General features: G+C 36.7%; 4 protein-coding genes across 7 annotated transcripts; 1 reads left to right on the forward strand and 3 right to left on the reverse strand.

Annotated features, from left to right (window-relative positions):
• Window positions 1–3: 3 nt before the first annotated feature.
• On the reverse strand, window positions 4–8,020 carry LOC115451941 (transcription factor Ouib). 4 transcript variants are annotated; one of them, XM_030180363.2, is made up of 10 exons: window positions 7,942–8,020; window positions 6,701–6,859; window positions 5,877–6,036; window positions 5,238–5,470; window positions 4,675–4,767; window positions 3,624–3,728; window positions 3,194–3,316; window positions 2,663–2,785; window positions 1,389–1,498; window positions 4–396 (listed from the first exon to the last, which is right to left on the reverse strand). In XM_030180363.2, exons 2-10 carry the CDS (start codon window positions 6,851–6,853, stop codon window positions 255–257), a joined length of 1,242 nt encoding a protein of 413 aa, XP_030036223.2. In that variant the 5' UTR covers window positions 6,854–6,859; window positions 7,942–8,020; the 3' UTR covers window positions 4–254. The 4 variants fall into 4 exon arrangements, with proteins under 4 accessions (XP_030036223.2, XP_037299575.1, XP_030036224.2 ...); XM_037443678.1 differs by having other exon boundaries at window positions 1,389–1,489; window positions 7,710–8,008; XM_030180364.2 differs by lacking the exon at window positions 7,942–8,020 and adding an exon at window positions 7,291–7,576.
• A 351-nt stretch (window positions 8,021–8,371) lies between these two features.
• On the reverse strand, window positions 8,372–15,778 carry LOC115451939 (WD repeat-containing protein 74). Its single transcript, XM_030180359.2, has 8 exons — window positions 15,644–15,778; window positions 15,183–15,337; window positions 13,641–13,854; window positions 12,980–13,160; window positions 12,648–12,737; window positions 12,215–12,413; window positions 11,543–11,706; window positions 8,372–8,608 (listed from the first exon to the last, which is right to left on the reverse strand). The coding sequence occupies exons 1-8, from the start codon at window positions 15,705–15,707 to the stop codon at window positions 8,395–8,397; spliced, it is 1,281 nt and encodes a 426-aa protein (XP_030036219.2). The 5' UTR covers window positions 15,708–15,778; the 3' UTR covers window positions 8,372–8,394.
• A 495-nt stretch (window positions 15,779–16,273) lies between these two features.
• On the reverse strand, window positions 16,274–23,228 carry LOC115451938. Its single transcript, XM_030180358.2, has 5 exons — window positions 23,007–23,228; window positions 22,753–22,841; window positions 22,394–22,518; window positions 20,544–20,620; window positions 16,274–16,448 (listed from the first exon to the last, which is right to left on the reverse strand). Exons 1-5 carry the CDS (start codon window positions 23,080–23,082, stop codon window positions 16,312–16,314), a joined length of 504 nt encoding a protein of 167 aa, XP_030036218.1. The 5' UTR covers window positions 23,083–23,228; the 3' UTR covers window positions 16,274–16,311.
• Window positions 17,058–19,552, forward strand: LOC115451937. Its single transcript, XM_030180357.2, has 3 exons — window positions 17,058–17,273; window positions 18,587–18,767; window positions 19,047–19,552. Exons 1-3 carry the CDS (start codon window positions 17,194–17,196, stop codon window positions 19,497–19,499), a joined length of 714 nt encoding a protein of 237 aa, XP_030036217.2. The 5' UTR covers window positions 17,058–17,193; the 3' UTR covers window positions 19,500–19,552.
• Window positions 23,229–23,378: the final 150 nt, after the last annotated feature.

Here is a 23,378-nt window from a genome sequence, read left to right on the forward strand (position 1 = left end):
ATTAGTATTTTATTTTAAAACAAAGGTATTTTAGCGATTTTCCGGTATTTTGCGTAAAATAATTGAGAATATTCCAAAAAAAATTTCACTTTAGAGTTACAACTTTTAGAGGGATGGCAAGGGCGTACAGGAAAACGTTACGGCGCGTTACTCGGGCGGGGGTTTCAAAAATCTTCAAAAATTGCGTTACGCAATACTCGAACGGCCCCTAACAGTCATCATGAACAACAAAGTATTGAGTTCCGCGGCGTCGGCTATGCGGCGTGTTGGTCGGTGTGTTGTTCGGCGTGCTGTTCGGCGTGCTGTTCGGCGGGCGGCGGCAGGCGCTGCAGCCGCGGCACGGGACCGCGGAACTGGTGCACGTGGCGCAGGTGCTTCACCGCGTAGTGACGACAACTGCACACATACCCGGGCCATTATACATATGTAGTGGAATGTAACTCATCAAATATATGTTAACCACGTGACACGGAAAATAACCTTATTATGTAATAAATAATTAGGTTATATTCCGTGACACGTGTAATGTCATGTAACTGTTATGTTGTCGGCTAACATGTCAGGCATTAAGTAGTGTATTGTAGTAATTAGTACATGTATTGTATTAATAAATCTTTACTCAAGAAGAGCGAACGCCTTTTAATGGCAACGCTACGGTAACACGCCCTATTACACATAAGGGCCACTGGCTTATACAGGCTTATTTTGCACTTGCGTTAGCAGATGAAACCACATACTTATCTCCTTGGGAATAACACTTTACTATAAGTTATTCTAACTGTAGATGTAAAATAAAAAGTGTAGGTTACGAACAAAACAAATAACAATAAAAAAATAATTTTAATTGTATGCGCCCTAATGCCACTACTGCCACTCTAAGAGAATTCGTCGCAACAATATCACACATTGACTCACACACACGCCATATTCGCACTAAACTACAAAATGATAAAAAAAAGTAAAACTGAGACGTTTGGTGAAAATATTCCTTATTCATGGATGATTTTTAGCAATGTTGCAGAGATAAACACCAGTATACTGTTTCATTTATTTATTAAACTAGCGACCCGCCCCGGCTTCGCACGGGTGCAATATTTCTCCACTATTTAATGGATGTTATTATACATATAAACCTTCCTCTTGAATTACTCTATCTATTAAAAAAACCGCATCAAAATCCGTTGCGTAGTTTTAAAGATTTATGCATACAAAGGTAGGGACAGAGAAAGCGACTTTGTTTTATACTATGTAGCGATAGCAAAATGACATTTTATATAATTAAAAATGCCTATTTGATGGACTCATTGGGGCTGACTCGTGTCTGAATATCGGATTGACTAACTACCAAACTAGCTGAGTGAGTATGTATATGTGTATATGCGACGCACCTGTATGCGCGTGCGCACATAGTGCACTTGTAGAGCGCGGCGCTGTGGCACGTCAGCTTGTGCATGTGCAGGCTGTTGTTCGCTTTGAACCGCGCCGGACACTGCGAACACTGGGAACATAAATACCATATATAAATAAAACAACCCGCCCCGGCGTCACACACAATACAAGAGCATTCCTATTTACCCTTTTTTCAGTTGTAAATTATAAGTATAAATTAACCTTCCTCTTGAATCACCCCATGAATTTGTCAAATCCGTATGAAAATTCATTAGATAGTTTTCAAGTTTATCGCTTTCACACAAGCAGACTCTTATACCTAGCAAGTTACAGCATCAAAACATTTATCTTTCTCTGTTTTTTACTTAAATAATAATTAAGAGCTAACACTAATTGGTTTTTAGCAGAAATCTTCGGTACTACCACTGCAACCTACCCAGACGGAGTGATTTTTTTTAGGGGTTTTAAACTAATGTTCTTCGCCCCGCGGTTCCTACATTTGGGGTGCATGGATCCGCAGATACCTTAGCATATGGGAGGCTTAAGTTTGCCTATTGTCAACAGACCGAGTGTTGGCTATGGAACCCGCACCTGTCACTATGCATTACTGGTTTAAAGAAAACAGTGTTAAGACTGTGTTAAGACTTTCCCGCCTTCACAGCCACCCCTACATCTCCTATAAGCCAGGATCAGTGGCACACATTTTATGACACCGAGCAGTGAAGCTCGCCGAGTCTCAGGGAACACTAATATGTCATTATCCCGCAGCGAAATTAATCAAATAGAAAGATAGGGGGGAGTTGGAGTTAATTACTTATAATAGGGAACCGGTCTATGTTTGATTTCGTTCATTATTCTATATGTAATGGTTAATAACACGAAAAAGAAGCACTCCTGCGAAAACTGCATAAAAATTGGTTAAAAAATGAGCGAGTAATTCATATTTCAAATATTGTAACGTGCAGAAGTGGGCGCGTTGTGGGGATATCGCTTCATCTTTTTCTTTCACACGCGTCGTAATTCCTATGACGTCAAATGTTGGTATTTCGTCTCTTTTCTGTTTCTTGTTAATTACCCATTCCAACGACTTTCCAAGACTTACAACTTGTTGATTTTTTACTGGATTTTAATAATTCCTTCTGTGTTATAATTTATATAACGTAAATATTTCATAATAGTAAAGAACAAAAATGAGTCCGGTACCTTATTATTGGCCACTTCCCTCCATAGCAAAGCGAGAGACAAAATAAAGAGCTAAAGAGAACGGTGTTACCTTGACGAGTTTCTCGGTGCGATGGCTCTGGCGGTGCTGCGCGAGGAGGTACGCGGCGTGGAACTTGGCGCCGCACGACTCGCACACGAACGGCTTCTCGCCGCGGTGGCGACGCTCGTGGTTCTGCGCAACGGTATTTCTTTTGGGCATACGTTTGATAGCCTGGCTAGGGCCGGCTTATACAAACACACCGGTCTTTTGGGTGAACGCTTTAAGCGCTCGCAACCCTTGGAAATTAAGCGACCATTCTGAGGGCAACCCATTGACGGGTTACGAATCTTGGCTTAGGATGGCCATTGTTCCACACCGCATATTTACATTAGTCTATAGCAGTGGTTCCGGAAGTATATTTTTGACGCACGATCCTACCACCTAAAATAGTAATGCCCGCTTTGATGAATGCAAGAGGGAACCAAACAACTAAGCGTTTTTTTAACGGCTTAACTTATTTTGACGCAGCTTTCAGAAGTAGCGGAATATGAATAGAGCTATCAAATAAATGTATAATATAATGGAATTCCCCGTGCTCACCCGCATGGCCATGATGGCGGCGCTCTGGAAGTCGCAGTAGGAGCATTTGAACTTCTCGTAGCCATGCTTGGCGCGGTAGTGCTCCTTCAGACGGAACTTATTCCCGAAACGCTTCCCGCAGTGCTGCCAACAACAATATACCAACAAACAGTTCAACAAATTGCAGCATCCAGTTATAGAATATATCCTACAATTGGTTAAAAAATAAAACAATTATACTTGTAATATTGTTGTGAGTGAAAGTGGGAGAGTGGTGGGCTACCGCGCTCTCTTTCTCACGCACGCAACATTATGGCTGGTGATACTCGATGACGTCACAGTTTGCTATTACGATTATTTGGCGACTACTCCTTACACAATTTTTAAATAATTTCATGGATTTTGAAAATTCCTTTACCGTTAAATTTTGTATGACATACATTTTACATACCTCGCACACGGGTCCCAGGCCGGCGTGTTTCACCGCCTTGTGCAACCTCAAGCTTGCTTTCTGCATCGTCTTATGGCATATGTCGCACTCCCGGAGCTCCCTGCTCTGGAATATATGCAGCTATATTAACCCTAATAGGTTCCAGTTCAAAAACCAGCGCCAGGCATATTTTGCCTGGCATTTAATGCTGAACTGGAACCTTTTCGGCAGTATTATGAGATGCACGTTGCCCGAACGCTCTATGTATTTTTTTTTTGTACCTTGTTATAAATGTTTGTGTGCGTCCCAGTATATTGTGCGAATAAATGTTTCTTTCTTCTTATACCGAACCCTAATTGACCCCAATTAAGCACGCGAAGATATGGAACGTGGAAGCGAGACAGAACGTATGCTGTCTTACTTAGCATACAATTCGTTGATAGGGAGCTTTTCTGATAATAAACCGAGACCAAACGAGAGGGGTCGGGTGGCGCATTTTTGGTCTATTTATAAATTGGGAACAATATAAATTATGTCTTAACCAACAATCACTATTATTCAATTCTAGTAATTATTGTACGGCATAGATTTAGATTTTCTCGGCGGCATAGTTGTATTACAGTACGATTGTAGCACTGAGATTCCGGGTTCGATCCCCGGGACGGGTAAAGTGATAATGGGTTTTTCTACTCGATATCAGCCCGGAATTTGGAATTTGTGCCCGATATGGCGATGAATGCCCTATCACATCATGGGGTGGAACACACTTGGCGAAAGGTAAGTGCCCTGGTTACACCGCTGTCTACCCCAAGAATAAATGAGTGATATGAAAATCCTCACCCGAACTATTCATCCCCATGCGCAAAAGGTTTATATCCGTATCGACTATCAGCCGTTTTCAATAAAAGCTTCCAATCTCAATCTTCAATCCGATTCCGAGATTGAACCAATCAGAATAACTCATTTGTAAACGTCAATAATACTTTGTTCTTGGTCCATTGATTGGTCCATTTTGATATAGAGAATAGCGATTGGGCTAGCTTATTCAAAATGGCGGTTTATCACAACTCACCGCTTCGGACACCTTCCGTTTCTTGTTCTTGGCGGTGCACGCGGCCACGTGCTCCACCAGCAACTCCTTCGCGTCGAACTCTGACTTGCAGTACTGGGGGTTAAAATAGCGTTTAATAACTATCGTATGGGTGATGATAAGGCTACACGAGGTGGCGGGTTCCACCCTTGCTTTGAGGCTCTGTTGTAATTCATGAATATTTACATCTGGTTTGAGAAGTGTGGCCCAATGAAAGCCATTGGTGTAGCGTAGTTGGAGGGAGGCGGGTTTGTCGCTTTTATAGGGACGACAAAATATGTAAAAAAATCTTAATCTTTTTCTACTTTTGTATCATGTATAAGTGGTTAGAGAGGTTCCTTGTTTCTGCAAATGACTTTTTTTATCTAACTCACACTACGCCAGTGATTAAACCGTTTAAAACCTCGCGGTGTCACTGTCATCAGTCAGTAGACAAAGACAGTACTATGATTAAAATATCTTTATCATTAAATAATGGCGTCACGTGTTCCACATATAGTAATACTCATACTGTGTCGACGATACAATGAACACAAGCCCCTCACCCCGCATCTGAACGCGCCGGCGCCGTGCACGAGGCGGTGGTGGCGGCGCATCTTGGCGCGCAGCAGGTACGCGTCGCACAGCTCGCACTTGTCGCGGCGCGCGTCGGCGCCGGGGTGGCGCCGCGCCACGTGCGCCGCCACGCTGCGCACCGACAGCTCCGCGCGGCACAGCTTGCAGCGCACGCGCCCCGTGCCGTACACCGGCTCGTACGGCGCTGACGGGTCCACATTCACTACACGGTAGAGTTTTAGTTGTTGTTGTGCCGATATACAAGTAATTAGTTCTAAAATTAAGATAAAAATCAACAAGATATACTTAAGCCTTTAAAAACCGAAAGAAGTGCTAGATGACGAAAACGAAAAAAAGACGCAATAATATCTTTATGACGTCATGAGAAATTAGGATGTGCGCGAAAGAGAGTGATGAAACTATAACGTTCCTCTATGCGCCCATTTTTGCATATTCAATATTTGAAATATAAATTGCTGCACCATTTTTAACTTATGTTATTTATGGTTACATAAAAGAGCTTATTTTCTTTATTATTTGCTATTAAATAATTAAATAATTATTAAAATTAAACATAGTAAAATTAAAAATACCATTTTGTGTAGTTAAATTAAAATACAAAAACATACATGTAACTGGAAGCTTCATGTTCTGTGTATTATTTTCAACCTCTAACAGATCTTTGAGAGGTTTATCCTCATCTGAGGAGAGAGTGGTGTCCACCAACTCTTGCTTCACATCCTGGTCATCAATCTGTCCAGTATCTTCCAGGAATTCTTGTTTGGGTACCTAAAACAATTACAAATCAATAAACACACCACACACTAACACCTTTTATCCCCGAAGAGGTAGGCAAAGGCGCAACTGGCGCAGCGAAGCTCAACGCTATATTGGATCTAGACTCTGGGCTGATTCTTCTTCTTCTAAGTTGTAGCACTCTTGACAGAGTGGTTGTGGTCATCATGTAGTGTTTTCCGGAGCAGATGCAATGCGCCTCATGATCTTTCACCATATCTCTCTGTTAGAGGATATTCTGGTGCACTCATGTACGGGACGGTTCACGGCAGATTTAACTTGATCAGTCCAGCGCTGATACTGAGTAGAAAAACCTAATATCACATTTCCTGACCTAGAGATAAAACCCAAAACAAACTGTCGCGAGATAATCGTCTGTCGTCAGTCAATATTCTACAAGACCCCACAACCCCACTCCACTTACTATCAGGTGCTGTGGGATTAATTTGCCATGGCTATATAAAAGGAAAGTTAATAATGAAAGGTCAATTACAAGTTTCCACATGAAATACAGTAAAAATAAAAATAAATGTATATTCGATCCAACCCACACAATTTTTTTTTTTTTATTTTTTTTTTATTTATCAAAATTGAGATACCTAAATAGTTCATTAAAATTCAACAAATACATTATACATAGTATTTTAAAATATTGCACCTTAAGATCATACAGTTCACATGCATTGTCCATCTTCTGTCTGTAGTCTAGTAATAGCATCTCTGTGTCCTTACAAAGCTTCCTGAACTTCAGGGAGTCGTTCAGGTGTGTCATGCATTGTGTGCACATGTTCTGAGGCAGGCCGTCATTCATTTCCACCTGGAAATAATGTTTGAAGTACATAAATATTTAAATCATTTCATGCAGATTAAAGTGTGTCAAGTAGCAGTGAAATAAAATATAATCTTAGCTTGTAAAATACTTTTTTAATAATTATGAAATTGGTGAAAACTAGCTATTTTCTTGTTTTATTAAAAATGGATTGCAGTTTTGCTGTATTCAGATCAAATTTGAACCTGCATCTGAAGAAAACAGATAATAAAACATATATGCGTTTTATTCATATTGTAGTGACACTAATTTAGTGTATATTGGTACCTAATTGCCTCAGTGGCGTAGTTGAATTACAGTACAAATCAGTGCTGAGGTCTCAGGTTCAATCTCTAGGTTGGGCAGTGATATTGGGATTTTCTACTCAGTATCAGCCTGGCGTTCGAAGTTTATGTACCAAATGGTGATAGGCTCCCCACCTATCACATCATGGGATGGAATAAACACAGTGGAATGTGGGTGAACCAGTTGTGCCAGACCTATTCTTTTGGGCTTAAAAGGCTGTCTATCCTACATACACACACTCAATTTTACTTATTATTATTACTTCACAGCAGCTGCCTAGCCACTCTAGCATGGAAATCATGAATTTAAAAGGACGAAATCTTATAAAACAATGAATAATTATATGAGATATGAAATAAACACATATTATAATGCAGTGCCATGACGCATGCAGTACTTGGTAAAAAGTTCTGATTTTTAAAAAAACCCTTTTTTCTCGTATTTATTTGTTTTTATCATCAGGTGGGCAACGACCTCGTCTCCATTCAGTTTAACAAAAATTCACTGCAGCTTAAAAATTAATTGTTTTGATAAATACTACACTCCTCTATACCTTAACACCTGTAGTCATATATACAGCTGTAGAATATTTCTGATGATCATCAGCATCTCTGAAGATTGGGTTCAGCGATTCTGAACCTAAACAAGTGCGGCAGACCTTTGAAAAATCTATGTCGCCCATCTCTGTTGCGTTCATACGGCGTGAAAGCACTAGTTGAACATGTACCAGCTAATTCAAATACGATTTTACTATACAAAATTAATTAAAATCATTGATTATTTACCAAAACTGCATATTTCGCGAAAATTGTTTGACATTTAGGTCAATGACCTCGTTGCGTTTGTGAAGTAAGATATAGTTTTGTAATATATAAAATCTTTTATCTAGTTTTAAATTATTAACATATTTTCGAAAAATTATAAAAATAAAGCATGAAGAAATCACGTAGTTGAAAATTTTTCTAGATATAGTTACTCATTTTGGGCACCCACGAAGTTATTACTGCGCCATCTATTGCTAAATAGTCAAATTAATTTCAAAAATAAAAATTGCGCAAAGATGTCCACATAAAAGCATAATATATGATATTATATTATAGAAATAATCTACAAGTATAAAATATTATGTAAAAATATGTGATTTGTTACAGTAAGGGTCTAGTAACAAATCTAAAAAAACTCATGACATCCTTTATCCCCAAATAAGAACAACAATTCAATTACAACTACTTTTATTATTAAGCATTATGGAACACGCTCTTCGCTTTCTTCTGTCGTTTTTTCTTCTCTCTCTTCTTCTTCTGCTTTTCGGTGCTGCGCAGAAGCTGCTTGATGGCGTCCTCACGCTCTTCCTCGGTAAGATCAACGACAGTGCTGCCCTCTGTAGATGGTTTCATCTTTTTCAACTGTACAGATTCTTCCATTTCTTTTTTGATCTTTTTAGGTTTGTCACTGCAAAAAATATAATTTTAAGTTATATTGCAGAATTTTCAATTGAAGAGGAGTTTTTTAATTATTTTCGCCCAGTTTTCGTAATTCAGAAACGATTACCACTTTCGCTGCGGCACATATAAATAGTTTTTAATTTCGGCCGCGATAAATGTGCGGCGAGCACACAACTGATGCATTGTAAATAATACCTATCCAAAACTGCGGCGCCAGGCGAGAAGACACGCCATGTATGTTCGAACTTTTTAATGTGATTACAATATACTTATTTAAAAAAAAAAGTTTTTGATAATCATTTTATTTGTGCAAAACAGAATTAAATATGTTTTTTCTACCAATGCAGGGAAAATGTATCAACTATGTACAACTTTCGTAAATAATGTAGCGCTAAAGGAAGGTAAACTTGTCTAATATTTAAGCCTCACCAAAACTAAAACACCGGTAGATACTGTACTTATTTTTCGAACGACAATATAATTGGTATTACGGGTTATTAAAAATAGCTATGGTGCTCTATACAGTACTATTGTATAAATATTTACAATTTATTTCATAGCACGTGTTCAGACTAAAAATAATCTAAAAAAGCCACTTTAAAGATCGCTCACATTTTTTCGTATGTTCGTATAAATATCGGTCCTACAACAACGCCTTTGTCTGTAAGCAGCGTCCATTGTTTACTTATTGAATTTTTGCCGAGACTGACGATTTGCAGTTGGGGTATTTTGATTTATTATTATGGTACCAAATTATGGCGAGCGTTGCGGATTTGAAAGCTTACATCAATAAAGTGTTAAAGAATTATTTTTCACTTTACTAACGCTTACTGTTTTCTAAGCAGATGTTTCCGCTAAATTTGTGTCAAATGAGTCGTATCTTAGTTCAACTAATTTTTTTGGTAGAAAAACGCGTTTATGCTACCACCATTACGGGGTTAAATTTTTAACAATACAAATTTTTGGCGCGAAACGTGATACGTCACTCACTATTTGACATATTTCGTCACTTGACTGCAACTTTTGAACTCAATCCGTGCGAGATGTGGCCGCCAACTAATTACATGGTTATTGTGTGGAGACTTTTAAAGTCTGCTTGGCGTCTATACACCAAAAGGTAACCAACACTTGTTTTGTTGTTTTTGCCAATAGGAGGGTGAAATTTTCCGAAAAAAAACTTTACACAACTTATAGGTACTAATAATAGTATGTATAAATGCGGTCTGCAAATGATTCTAATGATAATTACATTTTACATGAAATAGAAAAGGGAAGCCAGGCTAATCAGGTACTTAATCGGACCCTTCGCAACCAGTTTTTACATAGGTACTAACTCCTACGTAATTGTTACATATCGGTAGGTACAATGAATTCCCGACGTAAATCTTGAAAGTAATTAATCTCTTTCTGGTTTGTAAATACCAATTGATGAAACTCGACACAAACAGTTTCATCCTTATGAAGGGCTTTGTTTGAAGCAGACATAAGTAATTGTTTCTAGACATTGAGTAGTTTAGTCTTATCGGTTTACAATTACGAATTTCTTTTCTAGACACGGCTATAATGGTAACATGCGCGTCGTGCCGTGGCGCACCGCGCTGTACGAGCGCAAGAAACGGGCGGCGCGATGGCGGAACATCGTCCCGCAAATATCGCCGCCAAGAGCACTATTTCAGAGGCCGTCGGCGCCGATAAATATACCCCGTCGCCCAGACGTTTGGGGTTGGGGCTGGAGGTAAACTATCTAGCTCCAACCCCAAAATGTTAATACAATGAACTTTTAATCACTTGTTTTATTTACTCCATTATGCTTTCCTGACAATAGGCATTATTAAAAGGTTAGATAACCCCTTACATTTCATAGTAAGAGAGAATTAAATTACCTTCACTCAGTGCTCATTGAAATAAATGCAAGGATACCTAAGTATAATGTTACCAAAACTAATTTTCATAAATTCACTTACTAAATAAACCTTTCTGACAATAAGTATAAAGTATATTTTGCATAATCTGAACTGAATGCCACAAATAAACAATATAACAATATTTTAATGAACCTCATGAACTGGATTTACAAAAAGTAGATTTAACTACAAGGTTTTATTTGTTACAAGTTAATTGTTTATGATAATTAGTAATTACCACACATGTTTACTATTTTATAAAACTAAAGAGTTTATTTGTACAATCTTATCTCAGGAACTACTGGTTTGAACTGAAAAATCTTGTATTGTTGGATAGGCCATTTATCAAGAAGGCTATGACTATTAGGTGCAGAGCAGCAATAAAAAGTGTAAAAACATGGAAATTTTATTCATTTTGACAGCCTATGTTGCGTTAATGGTTAAAGTTTCTTCCTTTCTTTAAAAAGTTCACAGAAATATATAATAAAGGGAAGCTACATTACTCCTGAGTGCTATAGGGTACTTTTTGTACCATGGAAATATAAAACGGGACTTTTATCTTGGAAAAGCTTTTCGCACATGTGGAGCTGCGAACATTATTATAAAAATAAATTATTAAAAATACTTTTTTTAAAATTAAGTGGCAGAATAGACAGGTTTATAAATGAATATTTAAAAAAAAAATACTTAGAATCATTAATATCAAGTAGGTACCTTATATTGTACATTTAGGTTAATTTTAACAAACAACTACCTGTCTAATCCAACAAACGGTTTATCCTGCGGTGGATATATTATTTAAGGGACCTTTTAGAACTCATTGTCTACAGAATATATTTTATTCAGGGAGACTATTTTCTTTTCCTGGCAAAGACGCATTATTGCTACCATCACTTGTGGGTTTAGTAGAACGGTTGGTTTAACCGGTCTTACGGCCCAATGTCGACTCAGAAGTATAGCGTCATCCAACCGAGCATTGGATCGAGTTCCTAACCCCTGCATACCCACACCAGGTGACTATTTCTACTGATTCTTACCCCACAGTCTCCATGTTGTCAAACAGCTGGTCCATATCATCGGGAGGGTCCTGCGCTGTTTCCGCTTCCACGGGCTCGTCCTTCACCTCATCCGGTTGCTTACTCAGAGGAGTGCTGGACTCCGTCTGAGCCAGCACGCACGTCAGCTTTGATGTTAGATATTGCTGGAAGGAAATTATTTAGTTATTGGACCTGATGAATTGTTTATTGCTATTTGAACTTGGAAAAATAAAATATATCGTAAATGGTAGCTTAAAGGCCAAGAATAATTATATTATTTACAGTAATATTCATTAAAATTATATTTTTTCGTATAAGTATATATATTTTTTTGTCCATTACAAGAACGAAAACGCGGGCATACACGAGTGATGAAACACTTTACGTTAAATTTTAGTTTGGACATCGTAGCTAGTTTTTTGTTAATTAAAATGTGACGTCACACTTCAACTGTACCATGGCCGACTGGTTTGCCGTAAACACAGAATGTTTGTAGACCTTGTTACTACTTACGTCGAAATTAAAACTATTTTTTGAACTTTACCGCGTTTTTTTTCCTTTTCGATATTAGTTACATCGGTTAATATATGAAACACTGTGATACAATCCGAACAATAATTTTATTTCGTAGTCTAACATTCGCGTAAATTAAGATATCGTTATACTCCTTACCTTATACAACAATTCCTTTGTCTCGTAGCGGTGCACCCTGATGTGCCTGTCGAGGCTGGCGCTCACGATGAGCCGCTGCTGTTTGACGGCCGCGAGGCAAGTCACTGAGCCCACGCATCCCTTGTAACCCTTGTCGGGCCTGCCCACGCGCAGATCTACTTGGTGGATCTGACCGCGGCCGAAGCCTACCAGCACTTGTCTGTAATAACATAATATAAAAATGAATATACTCCATATTCTAGTTGGCGGATACTAATTTTTGCCTTAAAAAAGGTATTTGCAAATTTTTACGCGAAATAACATAGCCTTGCATTTCTTTGAATTTGGAAAGGCGTGCTCAGAGCTATTTAATAGGTTATAAGAGCGTCATTAGTTCGTTTAAAAGTGGCGACGGTGTAAACTTTAATATTACAAATGGCTAATCATTACTGACCGTTCATCAAAGCTGGGCGCGATGCAGGTGGCCGCCAGCTGGAACTCCACGTTGTGAACCGGCCTGCGCTGGGCTCGCGAGTCGTACAGTCTGCAAAACCATTTTAAAAAACTTACATTGTAATTTATGTGTAATTTTTTTTTATATTGGATATTTTTTACATTTTTTTTTGTTTAGTCTGAAATATCAATGTAAAAGTGTCATCATCCCTTTGTGTATTATACAAATTATCACTACCTTATTATCAGGAAGAAAGAATGAGACAACTATAAAACCACTAATGTCTCAGTCAAGACTTTTGATCCATAGCTTCAGGAATTCAAATGCCTCACCTTACATATCCATGCCTGGAGCACACGGCGGCCAATCTCCCGCCCTCTCCAGGTAAAAAGGTGAGGTCTGTCACCCAGATAGGCCGCCGGAGTTGCAGCCAGTCGTGAGGGAGGTTCTTGGCTTGGAATACCGGCTCGGCTTCACCGAGGCGCCATATTTTGAGGTCATTCTCTTCTCCACCTGTAAGGAATCAAAAGGATTATGCTGATTTATTTATCCAGCAATAATGGTGTAGGAGATGAAATAAAGTGTTACTAGCCGTTGGTCACGGCTACACTCGCTTGTAAAACCTTTTATTAAAAACATTCATAAACACTACGACGTCAGCGACATCTATTTACAAAAGCAAATAAAAAAAATCGTTATTTTCCAGCGGGGCAGGTAACCAGGATAAAAAGTAGCCTAAGTGTTAATTGAGTACTTGGTCTACCAGTGTGCTAAATTACATTCAAATATCTTCTGCTTTTTCTGCAATTTCTTCTAACAAACATTGAAACATTTTCACAAACTTATAATTTCAGTAACATAACAAGTAAGATTAACAATATTTGTAGTATTTGTTCAGGCACCGCTCGCGTGCTACGCATGCACCGTAAATAGACCCTGCATAAGCTTCTAAAACTTAATAAAATATTATAAAAAAAATATCCCATCACTGACCTGTAGCAAACAGAGTGTCGTCATCGCACACCCTCATCCGATCCAGCTTGCCGCCAGTGTTGATGTCCAGATCCTTCCCCCACACGCGCACCACGCCGCCCGCCGTCGCGGACAGCAGCCGGCGCCCGCACCGCCCCAGCCCCACCACATGTCCCTCCGAGTAGTCTGCTGTGTACGTCTTTGTGAAGCCTTGGAGTGTTGAATATACTTGGATCTGGGTTGAAAATGAGTGTAGCTTAGAAGAATCAATGAATCAATGATCAAAGTTATATTAAATTTACATAGACCTTAAAACAATATTGGTGATTGAAGGTAGTGTTAGCAGGATAATGCCAGTGAAATTCTTTCTATTACTATTTTTCAAGGGTACAGCACAGAGAAGAAGTGAGAAGAAGCACTAGTGAACAATTGTGATATGCATAGTGAGGATCATGCATAAAGGCAAAATCCAAATGTTCAGTTAGCTGGCAATGTTGTAAAGCTGCGGCATGTGCGCAACACACCTCATACAGCCGACTCCTTGTATGTGAAGGTACATTACATAGAGGATATAGCACTGTTAAATAACTGATATTGATATTGACATACGCAAAAGATTACTCATTGAAGTAATACATTTGTATATATTTTTATTGAAATATAGCATTAAGATCACTGTTAACAGTTAGTGTTAAGTGTACTTATAATTGTAAATAAATAAATATAATGTAATTATACAGGGTCATTTAAAACTGTGTAACTGAATATAATCAACTTGTCTTCTTGAAAATAATACTTTAGAATAAAATACTCAAAATAAAGAAATCTTTGTTACCAATGCAATAAATATCAATAAAAAGTAATTTTAATGTTACATGTCCTATTGCAAATACTACTCTAATAGAATTTATTGCAGAGGCAACATCACACTTTCTTTTACTCCCTTGACACACCATATTCACACTCACTATAAAACAACCAAAAAACTGAAAAGTAAAATTGGATTTTTTGAATAAATATAAGTTTTTTATGGATGCTATTTGACACAATATTAAGGTAGGTAGAAATGATGTGATATCATTTATTACTGCAGTGAAAGTAACCCCCTAAACATTTTTGTGTAAATATATTTTTTTACTCATGTTATCATGGCTAGCTTAGGGCAATTGCCTATACTTGTAATATAAATATCACCAGGTGGCTAAATGCTTGCACACCATTGAATTAAAAAGAAAAACAATACTGTTGACATATTTTCTCATACATTTAGTTAATTCAAGCACTCTTTGCTTAACCAAAATAGAAATTAAATGTAATTTCACATAAGTGTAGGTGGATATTTGTTAAGGTGCTTATTTTTTTTCCAACTAAACTTTTTTAAATAGTATTCAGTCCAGCTATAATTATATAATTTAATTAAAAAATATTATATTTTTTAAGTGTCACGCATGCCTACAATCTGTATGTTGACATTGTAATGTCATTTTAGAACTTTAAATTATGTTATTATGCTGTTGTTATGCTAAATAAAAAAAAAAAAATAGTTGTGATGTTATCACTGACCTCTTGATTCTTCTTTCCAATAAGTATCTCTGTCTGGTCCTTGTTCCCCCACTCCATGCATGTCACACAATCATCTTTCTGCAGAGATTTTATATCTACCAGGTTCTCTATGCATTTCTTTGTGTTCTTACTGGATTCCGTGTGGTATTTTATATCTATAAAATAAGATTGAATTGCATAAATACAGCCATTACAATAGCTCAGTGAGGTGCGAGGTATTAGGACACGCAGTCTCTAAAAAATATTTGCGGATGATACAAGCATTTGTTTTAGAGCGAGGGTCATCGGGACGGGTTCGCGACTTCTTGTAGTAGAACTAGCAAATAGCATGGAACGATACTGGAGCTATTTAATAAGATTACAAAGGTTATTTATGCAAAAACACGCTTGAAATGTTCACAACAAACTTGGAAACAAAGCTTTACATTTGTGCTTGTGTTCTCAAGATATTATATACTTACGTTTAAATGAGCCGATTTTACTGGCGACGAATAAATCAATATCTGTGTCTTCAGTTAATAACATTATGATTACATTAAAATTAACAAACTAACACAACAAAATATACACGTGAAACAAACTGTCAGTTTGACAGTTCGAAAATTTTGGCATAATATTTTTTTAAATACGTTCCATAGGCAACTGGCTAAGGTGTTATGATTTGACATAATATGTTCCGCTCATACAAAATATTTGTAACTGCTATTTTTATCTGTGATTAAATAAATAATTGATAACTGTGATTATCTTATATTCTTATTATGCAGAGAGCATTTTTAATAATATTTAAATAAAACTACAAATTAAAATCAAGATATTTCTCAATATAATACGATTCTGTCTATGCGTATCGATACTGGTCAACACCATCAGTTCTTGCGGGAACTTCAAAATTGTGGTCGAGCAGCGATGAATCTAATTTCGACCACACACGTATAAAAAGGAGAATTTTCTTATTTCAAAACATTGTATTAATCTTTGTATCTTTGTCAGAAAGGTGGCTTATGTTTGTGATCAAATTTTTGTCATAAAATCTTTAAATACCTAATATTTATATACAATACAATTAAATTACAATAAAAAAAAAACAATTCAACTCAATTATTTATTATTCCATATACACAAATACTCAGTTGTCGGGTCGGTTTTCTTTATCAGCGCGTGTGTAGCCCGTGGTGGATTGTAGCAACGTCCACACGGCCTCGCTGTCGCCCCCCAGCTCGAACTCGAACGGCTGGAGCAGCTTCCGAGATTCGCTTTTTATATCTGAATGCTGATTAAGGATTTTTACGTGGCTTATTAGCTATTTACTTTTATTGACTAATGCGTCAAAATATAATGTTAACATTGGCGTGTCCAGGGGGAAGGACGCCGTCAGGGGAGTTTGTAGGTAATTTTAGATGAGGGGCTCCATAGGCTCCATATTTAGCCCGAGGTAAGACAAGCAACACCAGTGTTTAGAGTAACAGCGCATAGCGCTAATGCGCATTTGAAGCGATCAGGGAGATTATACAGTCATCAGTTAGTCAATTTATGTATTTATTAATGACATATACTCTAGGCCAGAGAATTTTGTTGACTCACGTCCTTTGACCTTTAGGTAGGTACCTATATAAAACCAACAGTACCTACTGGCATATTTCTAGTTGGCAGCAAAATTCGACGCGATAATGCATGCTTTGACGGTCTTTTCATAAACGCGACTTATCAACTGCCTAACGACTTAAAAATTCATAACAGTCCATCCACATTGCATATCAATCAATGGCGCCTAAATAGTTATGTTTCGAATATCATTTATTGATTAAATGAAGATTCTACCCACAAGAGTGAGCGAGACAGCTGTCGATGCACTTTTATGTCACTCGCGTCTCTTGACTCGCGGAGGACCGTTTACCTTAGATTAAAAATCAACAGTTTAGGATAAATTCATGATATTATCGAGACAATAATTAATATTAGAAGCGTGTCATTTATTATTAGTGTGATAGCAGCTTGTGACATTAAAATCATGACGTCTAAGTGCGCGTTTAAAAATTGTAAAAACGGCGCGTCGAATGCTGTAAAAAATGATGGCGTTGTATATTTTCGGTAAGATTTATTATACATGCTACAACTGCGAATGTATTGCTAATCGTGATTTATTGATTGAATAAATGTAAAATTGATATGTTATTAATATAAGTTGTATTTATGACCGACTTTTGTATTTGGTCGCATTACGTCTGAGTCTAATGGCGAATTATCTTGAATGTTATTATATATTTTGCGTTTAAGCCTTAACAAATGAACCAACTAATTGCACATTGTGCTCACTAATTTCTGAAATACAATATGCCATAATCATCTGACTACAAGAGACATTATAACGTCCTAAAAAACGAGGACGCGATGAAATAACTTGCGTGTCACAGAAACGCTTCTGTCTATTCGGGAATCGATCCTACGGTCTCTCATTGTATAACCGACAATTCCACCGATGCGCCACGAAACTTATATTGTGCTATCACCAAATTATTTTAGCATTTTCACCATAAAAAATAGTACTGATTTCGATAAAGTAAATATGGCGGCGATTTTTTCGTAACCACCGTAACATTGCCGGGTAATAGCCTCCTCGCCCGGGCATAAATGTAACCCGTCCTGTATCGATCGTAAAAACTATTTTGCGAACAAAAAGGATTTACGGCACGCGGGTGGTGCGGAGGCGTACCATCCACTAACTATATCGAGACCCGCCATCAAACTTTATTCAGACAAAAGTTTTGTTATAACTAAGTATAAAATATTATTTCGCGTTTCCATTCGCTGGTGCCAATATATTATGCGTGAAATGAAACCGTGATAGAATTTAAAATAAAACTAGTTTACGGATTTTATTGAGGTTTTTTGTACTTTTTTTTTCTCCTGACGTTTCAAAGACTTCAGCCTTTGAACCTTCATGGTCATGCGGCGGATCATAATGTTTCTGAGGACGTGGGAGTCGTGACGAAAAAAAAACAGAAAACCGCAATAAAATTCGAAAACTAGTTTTATTTCGATGTCTAACATCCCCGTAAACATAAGAAATCACCATTACAGACTTGTTCCCTTGGTTTAAATAAAAATAGATAATATATATCAATTGTCAAATATCAGCATAAAAATGATTATGGAAAAAGTGGCGACAATTAAAATTTTTTATATGTATTCAGCCAGAGTAGGCGCGTAATGGAAACGTCTCGCTTTTTCCCTCGCACGCCTCGCCGTAAAGCGGATGACGTATTATGGCGGCCATGCATCCTTTATACGTTATTAGATATAACTTTCACTAACTACAAAAACATACTTATTTCCTATTTAAGTATTTATACGATAACTATTTTAGATTTTTGCATCTTATTTAACTACTTTTTTTATTCCAGCTTCCCTCGTGACCCCTTCAGATGTGCCGAGTGGGTGTCCGTGGTGGCTCAACAGCGGTGCCAGGAGATCTACACGCCCAACGACTCCAGCGTCGTATGCTCCGAACACTTCGCCGAGAAGGATATGTACGACTCGGACAAAGGGTTGAAACTGCACACGACGGCTGTTCCTTGCTTCACCGTGAGTTATATATCGTTAGTTATCGATAGATCCGTTATGTTGAAAGTGCTTACATCTAGCCAGACATTGCAGCAAGTGTAGTGGCTCAATTTGGACCTGTCGACGGGTCACATTCTGATTAGCCATCGTAGTGAACCAAGTCTATAGCGTAGGTATATTTTTCACAACTGGGCACTTCAGTACTGTACAGTTTTCATATAATTTTCGCCTGTGTCGAGTTTGCGTACATTCGATATATGAATTTTTACTATTCATTATATGATTTTTTTTCTAATGCAGGATGATACTCCAGAGATTTACGAAATCGAGGAAGCAGAATCATCGACCGAAAGCAATGATCTAGAAGTGCCGGATGTCGGGCCATCTACCCACGACAAATATAAAAAATCGCACAAAGAAGTACAGAATCAATCAAAACCCTCCAAAAAAAATAAGTCCCGCGCAGGATCTCGGCTGAAAGGTAACAAAAACGACTCAGCGCAGAACTCGATAGGAAGATATACAAAAATGCTGAGTGATAGAAACGAAATTATCCATCATTTGAGGAAACGGAATGCCAGACTCACCAAACAAAACAAAAATTTGAAGGAGGCGTTGAGGGAGTCGCGCAGACGCATCGAGCTGGACACGATCATTGGCAAAAACATTTGCAAAAGCCTGTTCCTACAGTACATGCGAAAATATGGGCATTTATATAGGAAGGTGGAAGCCGGGGCGGGCAACAGTGGCTAAACCGCTCGAGAAGCCTGTACATTTTTTTTAAAATCCTTATGGCCAAAAGACAAACGTATTATTTAATTTTCATTGCTTTTATAAGCAGTTATTAAACATTAAACCGTAAATTGTTTCTTTAATAAAATTAATTTTAATATGAATCGACAAAGATCCACGTCTTTCAAAAGCGTGTGAAAAAAAGTTGGCAATTTTTTTAAATTAATAAATGCGCGACTTTAAACGCAAAGAGTAACAAAGATTGGACTTTAAAATTTAAATCATGTCTGGAGAATATGAGTATGGTTTATATTCTTTTTTTACCAATCTATAAGTGTCCAATTGTTGGAGACTTCTCCCAGGTAATTTTTGGAGGTGTTTGGAAATAATAAGCTGGCATAATGCGGCTTGCCGCCTCGTGGGTTTACCAGAACCTCATAATAGGGTTCAATAAGTGCAATCGACTATTGCTCGTGTCCCGAATGTGTTGGCTAAGAACCTCGAACATACCTTTAATGCATAATTTTATTTTAGTGATTTGCTTATTAAATGAGTTTGCAATATTTTTAGTGTTGTTTAAGGTATTGCTTGTGTCGTTGAAACGTGCTATCTCTCTCGCACGCTCGCACCTTAATGGGGCTGACGTCACATGGCAAGCTCCCGCCAGAATTTAATGGTTGCCAAGTTTTGTTTTGTTATTTGTTTTTAAGCGAATTTATAAAATTCTCGCTAAAGTATATTTAAGGTACTGAGCTTATTATTATAAATATGATATCATCCCATTCGCGAGGGATCTGTATGTGGGCTGAATATGATAGGTTTTGGACTTTGTCTTCAGCTCGGGCAAATTTGTGATACTTTTCTTATATAAAAAGACTAGTTTGTGATAGGTTTCTCTCTCATCAAATAATACGTGAATATGAATATGTTCAGCTTAAAAATGAAGTAATTACCCTCTGATCATGTGAGGTTAAAAGAGAGACTAATATTGGCCTCTTTTCATTGTAAATATATGAAATGGATTGCTCAAAAACTAATGAAATAACATGTAAATGAAAAGGATACAGCCTTTAGCTATATTGCTTGGTGCACTGAAGTCTAGACGGATGCCAGTGAGCTCCTTCGCCAGCTGATAGGTTTCTCTGTAACAGCATGAATGGAGATGAGATGCAAATTCAATCCGCATCACTTTTTATATAATTTTTTTATGATTATGCATGAATAGTATTTTGATAAAATATGTAATGTTTTTATGGAATTTTTTAAATTGTACTTATTGTAAGACAGTGTATGAGTCGTTTGTTGAAGACGTATTAAGTTATTAACACTGAGGCCTAATGTCCCATTTGGTGCTTCAATTTAATATTTTTTACAACTTTTAACAACTGGATATTTAAAGTGTGATCACCACCCTTATATCTGATCTTTCCAAGGACGGATCCAGCTTTCAAGCAGGGGGGTTATATAGTCAAGGTCTAGTCAGGACATACTCGAAATCAATTGTAATTAAAAAAAAAATGTATGGTATTAACTTGAAAATAATTTTTATCAAATAATGAAATTAATTTTCGTCTGAAAAAATTTTATATGAAGTATTATGCGTGTCATTCGCGTGTATTTGCTATTATTATACATACAATATTATCAAGAGTCCCCTAACCCCAGCCTAGGGTGGGAGGTCATGACTACCATCACTCCCCTGGATCTGTCCTTAGATAAACATCTATTTTATTTCTTATTCCTGGCTTTAAAGTATATCATAAGACTAAAATATACAATATCATTGTTAAGCTCATTATTACAACTTTGAAACGAAACTAGTGAGTATTTCTTAAAAGACATTTTTATAACTTGTATGACTATTTTAATTCTGTGTTCAATGCTGTGTACATTCAGGTATTAATCCAGGGCTTCCAAACGGGAGGAGGTAATTTTTATTGAATGTTTTAATAGTTTCATAATTTACTATGGGGGCAATATCACATGCTGTGACCCCCACATTTTCCCCTGGATCCGTGCCTGTGTATATCATGCGAATATAATTAAGATTATGGATACTCTTGAAATATTAATCTAAGTGTCTATAACATACATATCTTACTAAATTGTATTTTAATACAACATGCAGATTCTTATTGATTGATATATAAAAACAAAATTATGTGAATAAAATTTTGATGGTTAAATATTAGGAATTATAAAAATTAATTATGCTGCAAGTTGTATTGAAAAATAATCTTTTATTATATACTAGAGGGCCATGTGCCTATTAAGAAGTATGTTGGTGTCCATTTTACACTTTAATGTCAATAACAATAAGTATCTTCCCTTTATACTCCAGTGCCATATACTTAAGGTGCATACCTACTCCAAGCACAAACAACGTAACTAGCATAAGTTTACTTGAAAATCAAACCTGCTAACATTTAGTATGAAAAATTAAGTGTAATGAAATGACAGCTCAAATTTTTGTGCCATCTGTTCTGATCATACTAATATGTAATGGTTAATATTTGTTTTTTTCAATGTGCTAATCTCAGGAACTACTAAACCTATTATGATATTTTTTTACTAATAGGAAGCTACATTACTCTTAAGTTTTACAGGCCACTTTTTATTGGCAAACCTATTTTACACAGGCGGTTTTGCAGGCAAAAACAAGTCATATATTGCCATGGCTCCTAAGTAAAGTATTGTATCTGAAAAAATAGTGATTTTTACTTTATTAGTATTTCGTTACCTAGATATTATTTACTAAACTCATTAAAAAAATCATTACTTTTTTTTATGGATTTAGGACTAATTAATGAAATGCTAAAAAAGTCAAAACCTATACATATTTAGATACAATAGTGTACTTAGGAGCAATCGAATTTGGGTATAAATTACTTTAATCATAAGATATTGATACTTACTTGGCATTTTCTAGTCTATGTTTGTCATTGTCTGCTATGGTGAGCCGGGACTCAAATGTGGAACAAATCCTGTCCAGTTCTGTGCAGTGTCGGTTGAGCTCTGCTTGCCTTTGTGTGAAGTCATTCTGTAACAGTTTTTTTTGTTTTTCACATAAAATATCAATATTCTGCAATATCAGTTCATTGTTCAGTAAGTACACATTATAATCAATACAGTTGCATGAGTTTATTAAGTTCATTATTGAATGCTGGGAACAGACCAATATAACTAAAACTTCATTTGATTTGTTACTACGCACTAAGACAAATTGACTATTTATTTTTATTAATGATGATATACGTATGAAAAGTGGTCTTACATTTAATTTCTTTTCCTGTAACACTTTGTATTCCAATTCGTTTTGTTTTTTACACGCCTTCAGCCGCTGTTGTTCTTTTTCTACTTTGTCTACAAATAAGAAATAAACTAATTAAATCATAATATGTAACCTGTATAAGTATAAACTTTGTAATGGATTTGAATAAATAAATGGAACTATTTGTATACTGAGTTTTCTTTGACTTCAAGTGAATTTAAGTTTTTTGAGAATAATTATTTGCAAGGTTAGCTTACCGTCTACTAGTTTACAAAATGCATCTAAATCCTTTATTACACCAGAATACCATTGTTCGTTTGTATCCACAGTCATTTTGTAAAAAGTTTATTGATTTAAACTCTGAATTAAAATTTTCCGTAGTATTATAAACGTTCTTTGAATCAAATTGATAAACAACGGCTCGTTGAAATTTCAAAATTCAAAATAAATAATCAACACAGACTATAGAAACATGAAAGAGTGAGTGAATCATATTTGATAAAGAACAGATAAGAAATTGTAGTCGATTATACAACAATAGGGATACAATAATCGATTGTTATTTTAATAACTGAGTGTGAAATGTGTATCCGAACGTACGAAATAAAAACAAAAGCTACAGTGGCGCC

This window comes from Manduca sexta, chromosome 26 (assembly GCF_014839805.1).
Source record: "Manduca sexta isolate Smith_Timp_Sample1 chromosome 26, JHU_Msex_v1.0, whole genome shotgun sequence".
Classification (NCBI taxonomy): Eukaryota; Metazoa; Arthropoda; class Insecta; order Lepidoptera; family Sphingidae; genus Manduca; species Manduca sexta.